General features: G+C 44.1%; 1 protein-coding gene across 1 annotated transcript in view; it reads right to left on the reverse strand.

Moving 5' to 3' along the window:
* The window catches only part of CACNA1B (calcium voltage-gated channel subunit alpha1 B), a 300,428-nt gene that overhangs the window by 117,856 nt on the left and 170,265 nt on the right, over window positions 1-12,307 (reverse strand). The window contains exons 13-14 of the mRNA XM_064468537.1: window positions 6,262-6,374; window positions 2,752-2,864 (exon numbers count right to left, since the gene is read on the reverse strand). Of these exons, the coding sequence (XP_064324607.1) occupies window positions 2,752-2,864; window positions 6,262-6,374 (226 nt within the window). The remainder of the gene's footprint in view (window positions 1-2,751; window positions 2,865-6,261; window positions 6,375-12,307) is intronic.

Genomic DNA, 12,307 nt, shown 5'->3' on the forward strand with positions numbered 1-12,307 from the left:
CTCAGAGCTTGAGTCAGAGATGCAGAAACTCCATCCTTTCTCTTCTTTTCATCTTAATTTTCCTCCTTTTCCTTCCCTCCTTTGCAGCTAGGAGGACTGAAGCACCCCACACTTCGCTGTGCTGAGGATGATACAGGCACGTCCATCCTAGGGGAAGCAGGATCTTGCACTCCCGTTGTACCCATTGTAAGAAAATTTATGTCCATAATACAGTGACAGAGGTTTCAGGGGAAACTTTGGTCTCTCAGGAGAATATCTTCAACCGAAAAGTTGCAACCAAACCTACTCGGTGTTGGCCCCTAAGCAAAAAGGGCTGACCTGCTCTCCTTGGAGAAAGAGGAAGGGTTTGCTGATCGCACAGCTCTCTCCTGCTTGACACAATGGCTTCAGGCAAAATCTGCCACAAGCAAGGTGTTTGCACCTCGCAGCTGACACAACCGGACAGAAAATACATGTGGAGGTTCTGGAATAGCTCAGCACCAAGCCCTGCCTGACTGCAGAGCGCCAGGATATAATGCGGAGTTGCATTTCTACAGATGCCAGGCCCCATTTGGTTCTGTCGCGACAAAGAGGAAAACACGTGAAGAAGCTGTTTTTCCCTTGTCCTCCTCAGTGAATTTTAGCCCCCCTTAGGCTGCGTCCCCTTGTAGTACATCCTGCTGTCACCCTTCAGGTAGGCTGTAATTTAACTTTTTAACTATTGCATCACTTTGCTGTCTGCAGTCACACTGATTTGGGACATATGAACCAGAATGTCCAATACGATTATATAAAGCAAAGGGTTTCTACTGAACACAGAGGAAGAGGAGGAAAAAAGAAAGAAAAAACAAAACTAACCAAACAGGGCAAGGAGCTTCAGAGAGAAATTGCTATGAAAGAAGTTGAAAAGGGGAAAAAAGAAAACTACTGAGGGTCAGGATGATTTCACAGTAAAGACTGTAATGAAAGCAAGTGAGCAGCAATCTGCCTGGTGCCATGGCTTTGGTCACTCCCCATGAGCTATGCTAGGGCTGAGCTGTACAGCTCACGCGCTGGCGTAGTGTGGCACAGCACAGCTGAGATCCCCCCGTGTGAGCTGGAGGGGACCTGGCTTCTGGTGACACAGTGTCATGTCAGGTGAAAAAATCCACGTAACTGTCAAAGGAACTTCAGCGTCAGCGGGGTGAGAATTTCACTCTCCCGAGAAGGGGGAAAGCACTCAGCTGGCTCCATGATTTGCTTTGTTAAGTTAAATCTCAGGCTTCATCCCTTTATTATGTTGGCTAAAATCCTGAAGAGTCAAAACTCAAGAAGATCATTTTAACTTTCAAAAATGTCCACATTTTTAAAAAGTACAACACGCAATCAGATACACTGAATCTCAGTAGTTCTGGGTAAAATTAACTGCTGAAAATGAATTGCTGTGAATTTGCTACAAAACCTGGAGTTTTCCGTAGATGAGACTAGTGCAAACGAAGACCAAGAGATACTTTTGGGGCAGGTGCCCACCTCTTTTGCTGGACATTTACAGAGCTCAATGTTTCAACCCCTTCGTCCCACAGTACAACAAACAACACAGTATCACACACAAATCTTGGATCTGCATAATGCTTAGCAGATATAAATCAGTAAAACCTACAAAGGGAACAAACCCCATGTTTGAATAGCTGCAAAAGTACCTGGTTCCTTCAAACGACTGTTTTGTTCAAGTGTGGCAACCTATGCTTTATCTATTTAGGGTGGGTGGGTTCCTTTGGAGGGAGGTGCTATTCCTCCTTTTGGTACTTCAAGCCAAGAACAAGTAAAAGTATGATGGATGGAGAGGAGATCTGAGGAGGTAATGGTGTAAAAAAAAAAAATAGAAAAGGAAAACAACAACAGAAGCACCCAAATATGTAATCTATTTCCATACTACAATTTTGAAATCCTGCAGAAATTGCTCTAGATGGATTTATAGGTTGCACAGTACCTGTTTGCTAATGCCAGCACGCATTAACACAACACATGAGCATGAAAACAATGGAAAAGCTGTAGCAACCCTACTCTAGTGAAAATTCAACTTCACAGGCTCAAGACGTTCCCAGGCCAGACACAGCACAGGCAGCAACACAGTTCATATTTGTGTCAACACGGAGGTTCAGGCACCAGGAATTAGTATCCAGCAATAACCAGGGTAGATCAGTTTACCAGTTCCTAAATACTTAAGGAACTATCACGACATCGGCAGCACTTATGGACAGTGAGCAACCAGTGGGGCTTAGAAAGTAAATAAGAAACCTTCTTCTTTTACCAGAAGAAATAAGGGTTCATTTCATGAGATTTTTGTTTTAAGCAAGCTTAAAAACAAAGAAAAGTAGGATGTTCTCATGCAGCCCATCGCTACACTACGGAGCCCTCTCTCTGCCTAAGGGTAGACAAACCTGTACACAGGGAAAAGGCCATTAAAAGTCCTTGTGGATGCAAATTCTGCCTCAGGAACTCCCTAAACTTTCAACTGCCAGAAACCCAGACTGCCCTGCCAAGGGAAGGGCACTTCTGCACTTGCAATTTTCTTCCGCTCCCCCACCCACTAGAGCCTGAGCAGACATAGGCTGTTAGGACAGAAAAGACCTTTGTGCCAGCTAGTACAGGGTTTGGGGGAGGCTGTCTTTGGGGGTGTTTGGTTTGGTTTTTTAGAAGTGTGGAAAGCAGTACTACTTGCTGCGGGGCTGCTGATACAGATTTCATATGGTACGAAAAGTCTCGTGTGAGAGAAAAGGGAGCTGGACTTACTTTGTTACTTTGAAAATCCTCAGCAGTCGAAGAGCTCTCAATACGCTGATGCCAAATGAGGTACCTGGTTTCACTGCAGCCCAAATTACTTCAAATATACTTCCCACAATGACCTGCAAGAAGAGTCCATTTTACATAAGGCAAAACATCTGCTTAAGTTCTTTGTGGCGTAGCAAGAGAGGCTGAGGAGGGATCAAGAATCAGAGCTTAGGCTGTGATGGTTTTCCTATGAAGGCCTCATAATGCCGCTGTAATGCCATTCATTGCTTCAGCAAAATCACAAACTGAACAACTCATAAACCTTGTTCAAACTTTCTGCAGTCAGGCCTAAAAAAGGGCAATACCTAGATGCAGGACAGACGCATCGTGAATGTCAGGTAGGAACTTGTTGCTTTCTTCTCTAGCAAGCAAACTACCTTAAAGTAAGCTTTTTTTGAAGGACACCATGATCTTTTCCCCCCCTCTACACTGGCTCGGCTACAAATGCCACCACCTCATTTTCCCATGCCATGCAGCCGGTCGGTCCAGCCTGCAGCAGGGTCACTGCCTCATCATCCTCTTCCCATCAGAAGCACCAAAAGGCTTCACCCACAGCACTGCAGAACAGCAAAGAATGAGCTCTGGGCAAGACCCACCAGAAACTTCTGGCAACTGAGAGTTCTTAGGAGACCAATTAAGATAATAGCTATTAAGAGACCCTGCAAAGCCTCTAGCATGCACATCCAGTCATCTGCCAGGCCCGCAGCTTAAGTTATTACAAAAAATTGTCCCCAATCAAAGAGGGTTTTTTGAGTTTTGTTTTGTCTGTTTATTTGCTTTAAAACTGGTAGAGAATTAACCTCAAGTGATAAAGAAATCTTCTCTTCAAACTTTTATTACAAGAAGGACAAAACAGAAATGGGTTAAGCACAACTGAAAGGGCAATTATATGAACACAGGTTACTGCCTGGTTAATAAGAGAAGACAGGCATTTTGCTGCCAATTACTGTTATTACTTGCATTAGCCTAGCATTTCAGAGCTCCCGTGGACCGTGGTCCCCAGTTACGTGAAGCACACCATAAACACGTTATCACTGGACCCCCGTGAGCAGCTTGCTTGTGCTGTGAAAAGGAGTGTTAATGGGAAGTCAGGGCCAGCAGAGCTGTGTGTGAGTACCTGAGCCTTGCTGGCAGACTCAGCAGCTCAGAAACCCCTTTCGTAAACCGAAACCTGGATGTCTTTTGAAAAACACAGCATTGCATGCAGCTGCTCTGCAAGAAACCCTGTACCCTGAGCTTCAAGAAAATGTAGTGGGAAAGGGAGATATACAACAGCTGCTCAGCCAGTCGCTGCCATCACAAAAAGAAGGAACTAAAATTTCTCTCCTGCAGCCTATCACTCTTGGGAATCCCTCATGAATCAGCAAAAACCTTTCCTTAGACCCTCCACATGTAACACTGATAATTAATTTTCATGCCATCTCAACATGGCCTGCTGGGAGTTGTTTCACATGAGACCCCACTGGACTGTTTCTCCCAAGACTGATGTTGCTCTGATTTGTTGTTTCACTTTTTGCATTTGAACGGTTTCATCTCGATGGTTTGTCAAACTAAACTGACTACAGATCTGTGAGATATTCCAGCGGGGGTGAAGTAGCTGAACTAATTCCGGGGGCTGGAAGGTGGGTGAGGAGGAAGAAACATAGCTAGAAGTAGGATCCCAGTGGATTCTCTAGAGAGGGAAGACTTAGAAACAGAGCAACAGCTTTACCTCCTGGGAAACACTCGGCAAAGCTTATTGCCAGTGCTGCACTTACCATCGCGTGGCCCAAAGCGGAGACACATGGTTTCTTTCTTGCTTAATGCAAGCTCTTAAATCACCTGTCGATGACTATCAGGTACCAGCTCTTCTTGTTGTGGAAGGAGCATCATGGATACAAGAATCCAGGGAAATCGGCAGCAGCATGGGGGCAAGCTGGCTGCAGTTCAGAGCCTACTTAATCCATTGGTGAAGGACGTCTGTCTAGTGCCTGTCACTAGACGATGCAAACAAGGCAATGATACCCTTTAAAGTCTAACTAGGAAATATTGCTTGGCTGCCAAATGTCTTTGACTCAACTTAGGGAAGCTGGGTTCTTCCGGCCTTCACTGAATTTAATGAAAGTTGGGCGCCAGCCCCCTTGTATTCCGTGGGCACACTCTCCATTCCAGCCTTTGCAGGACATCTTGCCAACAGAGTTGAACTTTTCCATGACTTGGCTGTCTCTGCCCTCGGATTAGGCAGCAACTCCAAATGTGCAGACATCCAGTTACCTTATGTTATCTGTGTTATTTGTGCTCTGGTTTCCTCTCGTGGCAGTTGGAATCTGTGCGTTACCCTTTGGGCTATGCAGCCAGAAAGAGCAGCACAATGCATTTCAGTGCTCTGAGCCACCAAAAGCTGCGACGGACACCCCGAGAGGAGAGCCTGGTGCTTGGTGCAGCCTGATGCAACACCCCAGGCTGTTGGACACGGGTGACTCCTGGTGATTCTTAAAGCCTATTTAGCTCTGAGCTTTACTTTTGAACACTACCAAAAAGAGAAGTTGGCTTTAGCTGTACGCTTGGCTTTAGGAGTGGTCGCTTAAAAAATACCTCCTCCTACCTTGTGGGAGAAGTGCTGTTGCAGGGATTTTAGCCCCATGTGGAAGAATAATCACCCCCAGTGTTTTGGCAGATAAAGACTAGAAACAACAGACTAAATCCTGGAGAGAAGTGCCAGATGACAAGTACAATGAACTGAATGTTTTCCCCTTGCCCATGGCTGCATCATTAGTTTTGTATCTGCTTTGTTAAAGAAACCTTACGGACCGATTCTCGCTCTGGGATGCCGTGCTCAGCCCACACTAAAGAGAAGCTGAGTTAACCTCTGTGAGCACAGGTTACAGCCTAGTAGCTTTTAATGAATAAATTAACACCTACATGCAACGTTCTTTGTTAGATGGAGTCAAAACTAGCCCCACTATTCAAACTTTAAAGCTATGTTTTAGCACAAAGGGGAGATCCAGTACTTCTGCAATAAAAGGATGTGAGCTATTGCCTTTCTGTCACTTGACTGTGTGTTTAGACTCCTACTTCTGGGCACTCATGTCTGAAAAGTGCTGCCTATGTGTCTTGAGGTAAAGGCCATTAAATGGATGACGGGGGAGATAAGCAATAAGATGTGTGAGTTTTTTGTCTTTCAATCACCTCATTTAAATGGGAGAGAGAACGTCTCTGTAATCAGAGCATTTACTGGTGCTGATGCTGCGAACACCCTGTAGCTCACCGAGGAAATGAAATCCCCAGCTGTCACATTTCTTCAAGAAGGATAACAACTAGGGGAAGCTTAATGTGTTTCACTGCAGCTAATTTATACAATGACTACTCTCCGCAGAAGGCATACTTAGAGCACCATTTCCCATGGATTCCCATACTCACCCTTTAAATGCCCAACCCCATTCAATACTGGAAGAGCCACACACGTCACCCACACAGCTGAAGCCTACTCACCCCAAAGTCAAAGCAGTTGAATGAAGAGTGGAAGTAATTTCTTGGCCCCAGTCCATACATCTTCAAAGACATCTCAGTTAGGAACAGACCCAGAAAAACAAACTCAGCGAAATCTGGAAACAGGAAAAGAGATTAAATTAGTCGACAAGACCTTGGTAGACAGATCTGTTCAAGTGGGGAACAACGGTAATTTTTCACAACCCAGACTGCCTCCTGCAAGAAGAAAATCCCTTTGCAAAGGCAAACAAGACCCCGAGGAGAGCTTCACATAATTATTTCTATATGCACATGAGCTGTATTCAGCCTTCAAGAACTGTGAATGCAATGTTTCATGTGTGCTGTGGGAAGGCTGGTATGAGCGTTAAATAATATTCTCATCGTCTTTGTAAAGGAATTTCAAAAGAAAGCTCTGGATCTAATATTTCTAAAGGTCTAATTTAATGGCACAGATAACGTTTTGCAAATGTATGTTTGGGACTTTTGTACCTACACGACATGGGCACTTTTAGGAGCAGGATGTAAGCTTTTGTAACATCCTCTCATGATAAAAATACCTTCATACCCAACAGAACTGCTGCCTCTAAAAGCTCATATTCAGAGGTGTTGTGTCTACTGTTAGCACATAGCCACATTTATTTTTATTATGCCTGTATAACCATGTAATTATGGAAGGGCAAGTTCTGTTTCCTTCTGCTTCACATATCACAGGCAAATAGGCTGTGAATCTTTTGATGGAAAATTTATCACCTATGATGAAGCAAAGGGCAGAAAGAACATAGCTGGAGACTTCAATTTCAAGATCAAGTTTTCAGGACTTGAAGCTACAGAAAACACTGCCTTTGGCATTTTTAGTAATGCAAGTTTAGATCTGGAGGCCAATAAGCAACAGAAACAATGAAATGTTAAAAACAAACACAAAAAGGGCAAAAAACCTCTAAGTACCAAAACAAGCCAAATAGCGTAAGGCAAAGCTCTCCCTCTAGAGAAGAGAGGAGGAAAATGATCAAACTTCAAAGGGTGGAGATTAATCACATTGCTTAGCGCACTAAGTTCTCAGATGCTGTAGCAGCACGGATGCTACAGGAGATCCATCTCCTGTAATATCAGTTTTACAATTACAGGAGTAATAAAGGTGGTGCCAGACTTTTCTGAAAGGTGCACATGGACAAACAGGGGAATCAGATACAAGTTGCAACAAGGAGAAGTTCAGCTAGATCATCTTTAATCCCAGGTACTTTATACACCTCTTGTAATATGTGGCTTCAGCTAACGAGCACGGGGAAAGAGAGGAGGGAACGAGGGTCCTTTCAAACTGCATGGCTTTCGCTCCATTAATCGCCTTGCACATTCATGTTGAGTGAGCATGGCTGGCCCAGGTCCATCTTGTGGTGCTTGCCTTTTTAAATTGTTTGAAAAATATAGCGTCGATTATCAAAAAAAAAAAAAAAGTTTTTTAGATTTTAAATTAAAGGAAGTCATGAAATATCATGGGCATAACGTTAACTGAAATCCAGGAAGCATTTTAACTAGATGAGAAAGGTTTTATTAACACTTCAGCGAGGAGTCTACAAGGACACTTCTGCCAACATTTGCAATAGGGAAGGAAATACCAGGAGGGTATTAATTATACCACGTAACCTACTCTTCTTGAAAGCAGGGACAGAAAGGAGGCTATCAAGGGCAAAGTGATTACGTTTGAGGAATAAGATGACAAAGTGTGAGGTCAGCAGACTTCCCAGCCTGTCTCCTACCAAGAGGTAGGCTCCATCAGCTGGATCTCAGCGCTCGAGGGAAGGCACGGTCGCACAAAGGAGCGGCACACCTCCACCTCCCTTTGAGCCTGGAACATGCTAGGAGAAGCATGTCCACACCTGCACCATGCCTCAACTTTTCTCTCCTTTCTGACGTCAGACGCAACAGCTCAGTGAGCAAACAGTTGTTTCCAACACAAGGGATCCCAGAGCAGGGAGTTATCAACAGTTACACGGCAACTCATCCTCCTATACGAGTGCAGAGGGTGTGAGTAAGCGACCAGATGAACCAATGTCAGGCATAAAATGAGATGGCTGAGAGGTCTAATAATATAAAAATATAGAATCTTTAAAAAACACATGTTCGGTGGTATTGAATTTCCTTCACATAATGAAAAAGATCACAACTGTGCATAGTAAGAACGTTAAAATCCTTAATTATTAGAGCTGACCCTCTAAACCAGAAGCTTAAACTAACTCCCAGGCCAGATTCTGAACTTCCATTCTGCCCCCACCCTACACGCTTTGGAAAAGGTAAGAAACAGAAGGCAAAACTCCCCCAATAGAGCAGATGCATCTTCTCTGGGCATGCAAGAATTTAGGCTGCTGCTGTCACCTATTTCAGCCCATAGAGAAAGTTTGCACCAGCGTTTGTGCTGACAAGAGTCTCTCCCTTGCTGGGGAGTTATCACGCTCATCGTCAGTTTCATGCTCAGCAGAGCTCAGCAAGCTCGACGGTGCTTATTGGAATGACTTCACTGTACAGTCTCCCTTTCACACGGGCTGATATCAAGCCAATACTTTGAAACTGGTAGCCTTGCTTAGTTAGCAGATAAGACTTAAAATTGTAGGGAGGAGTTGTATATTAGACCTAGAGAAAGCATTGCACAACCTCCACCTGCTTCGTACCTCACTCTGGCAGGGAGATTCTTATCCCCGTACCTGGCAGCAGACCCACCTTTAAGAGTTACACTGCAGGTACACACCGTTTTCTTTCACAGAATAACAAAAAAACTAGGTAGGGGGTTTTTTACTGTAATTTTCACCAATGGATCTCCGTACACTTTGCCAAGACTATTACTGTCATTTCAAAATGAGAAAAAGGAGGAAAGAAACAAGGATTGAATTGAGTCACTCATCCAGCAGAGGCATGTACAAAAACCAAATATCAACCAGTGCAGTGTTGCATCACCGGCCTGACACATCCTGCAAGCACACATGCCAAACCAGAATATCATAGGAGGAAAAAAAAGCAAGCAAATGGCCTCTCCAAGTAAAATAGAATCAAGAAATATTTGATTAAAAACCAAACAAATACGAAACGTTAGAAACTCTGAATATCCAAGAAACAACTTCCTTCTGCTGCTCTTGAAAGAACCACGCAACCTGTTCTTTCGCAGCTGATGACTCCCATCAAAAGCAGAGCCCAGAACAGGCAGCGATAGCTGTGCTTCAGCAGATGCCAGGTACTGCAAATCACGGCACTATGAGGACAAGGGATGGAGCCAAGAAGGCAAGGAAAATATGAACACAGTGAACTCCTTGGGCAGAACGAACTGACACAAAACGAATCAGCTTCTCCAGCGGACGGATCAGAAAAACAATTTCTTCTGACGTGGCCCTGCCCATATAATTGAAAATGCAATTTCATTGTTTGGACGTCCTGGTATTCAGACCCCACACGTAATTTAATCTGCATTAAGCAGAAGCATTTTGTAATGTGATTAAAGTAAAGAAAGTTTGATACAAATACTCTTATTTAATTTCAAATTTGTGCTATTGGCAAAGGCCACGCTAACATCTTTTTGCCCCATACGTTTTAATTAGATAGTTTGCAGCTCTTTTTTGTCAGTCACCCATGGATTAAATCCATTTCTGCCCCATCTCCAAGTCCAATGTCATTAGGAGCAGGTGCCTAGACTGCTGCTTGGGTTTCCTCTGCTCATCCTCCTCGTGCATTAAGCCAAGCAGGAGGAGAACCTCAGCAAAGTACAACTTCCTCCTCTCTGACAAAGCAGACATGAAATGTTCAGCAGACATAAATAAATATGTTCGCTTCAGAAAGCCTTTTCCTCGCAATTGCAAATGCTGCATATTTATATCCAGAGGGAGCTGGCTATCTACTTCAAAGGCAAACACAACATCAAAAAGGGCCTAATTGCACCCAACACATGGTTCAGCATCACGCAGCACACAGGCAAAACATTCTCAGGCCATAATGGCTAAAATACTGTTTTCAAATATTGTATTTATCAGAAAGGAGACATTCTGGATCTTGTTTTTAGACAGATAAATTTAGGAGCAAGTTAAGAATCGCGTAGTGCTAGCTGGAGAAACACGGAGAGAGCCTCTTCGTGAAGGGCACCCACAGGGGAAGGGAAGCCTGCTGAGAGAGTCCCAAATCAAACCTTACTGGACCAATCCTAAAACCTTCTTACCATGGTCCCTAAAGCCTAGCCGGGGGAAGCCAGAGAGCTCTGGTTCCAGTCGTCTTCCACAGCTTTAGGCAGAGGAAGAGGAGACCACCACCACACCACCTCTGCCGGCCTACTGCACAGCACAGGGCACCGAAATGCATTCGCCTGTTTCCACAGCAGACTTACAACTTTGGCTCAAGCTACAGCATATGTTTCTAAAAGACACAGTCCTGACTGAAAAACCCCCGATGCTGCACCTCCACTGTGTGCCCACGTTATGGATTTTGTTGGTTTGTTGCCTCCCCAGCTGCAGATGCGTCTTTGTTGCTATCAGCCCTCAGGGATGCTTTTCTGGGCTAGGTTACAGGGTTGCCTTCTGATCGAAGTCTCTTTTTTTCTGAGAATACCAGCAATGGCAGAAATTACCACAAATGGATGACAATCATGGGTGGTTGCATGAAATACATACTTCTATAGGGAACTGCAACTCATTTAATCAAAGGTCCATGCTTTGGTGAACAGAACACGCCACATGTCCATGTGCAGTATGAGAAAACTGCTGCTGCAATGTGGCACTGGAATCCTTTCCATGCAGAGAAGGAAAACCTCTGATCTAATTTGGGGATAATTACAGGGGCATAAAGTATGTCCTGTTCTTCACCATACCCCAAGAACTCAAAGAATTTCTCATCAGCTCTTCAATAAGACTAAAGAAATTCCAAGCCCCCTTCTAAAGCTCCTACAGTTCCTTTTTCAAAGCAGTTGCAGCAATATGGAATATCAAGCCAAGAAAGCTAATAAGAACAATTCAACAGCAGAAAAGTTTAAAGAAAACACCAAGGGAAAAATAAATCAATGCAGACCCGTAGGCTTTTACCAACCATTCTTTAAGTCAAATTAATTTGTAATGTAATTAAACTTTTCCCCAGAGGGACAGGTATAATGGAATTAGAGGTGCCTGGGTAGAGTTTCAGGGTTTAGCGGATCCTCCCAGACTTTACCGCACTCCTCTCCCACTGCTACAGTTCACAGAACTCATCAGTTCATTTCTAAGCACCTTCCATGAAACAACATAATTAGAATTGGCTACTTCTTTCTTGCTCTACATCAGACTAGCCAAGTCCTGCTCCTCTGTAGTGAAGTTCACTCATCAGGGATTAACTTTAAAGCCATTTTTTAAACTCAGTCACTCTTACAGTTAAAGGATTTTGCCAAGTATTTCTAGGAGCTGTTAAAAATCCCCTGGTTTTGTGATATCTTGTTCTGCCTATATCTAATGGATTTGTGCAGAAATCTTGGGCAGAACAGGGCTTTCAAGGAGCGCTCCTCAAGGGCTAAACCACAGCTGGGCTTGTTCACAAGTGCGCTTGCTGCAGGGTTAACCAGGCTGGCTGCCGTTCAGGGCACGCGGGAGCGAGAGGAGCCAAGTCCAGTCTCATCACGATTGTGACAACAAAACAACCAGCTGGTCCATGCAAAGTCCCACGTACCTTAAGGTGTAAAATATTCTCTGCGTTCAGTGTTAAACTTCAGATTGGCAGGAAAGATTATGCTATGAAACCAATACCACCCCCCAGGAAAGCGGGCAGAAACCTTGAGGTCGTTACTAATGCAGAGACAGGCATGAATACAATACTCCAACTCATCATCCTGAAAAGTTGGGAGGGTTTGGAGGTACGGGACCTTGTACTTGAAGAGGTTGAACTTGGAAGACTTTTCAGTGGACAATTCTCAGAAGATCTTTGCTCTAAAATTGTGAGAAAATTAAGAGAAATTTATCTAGGGTATCTCAGACTGTCCATGACGACCATTCATTCTGCATCTGCGGCTTTTATTCTCTGTGTCACGGTGGCTAATCTTGTACCACTCCATTTAAAA

Source organism: Phalacrocorax carbo, chromosome 18 (assembly GCF_963921805.1).
Source record: "Phalacrocorax carbo chromosome 18, bPhaCar2.1, whole genome shotgun sequence".
Taxonomy (NCBI): domain Eukaryota; kingdom Metazoa; phylum Chordata; class Aves; order Suliformes; family Phalacrocoracidae; genus Phalacrocorax; species Phalacrocorax carbo.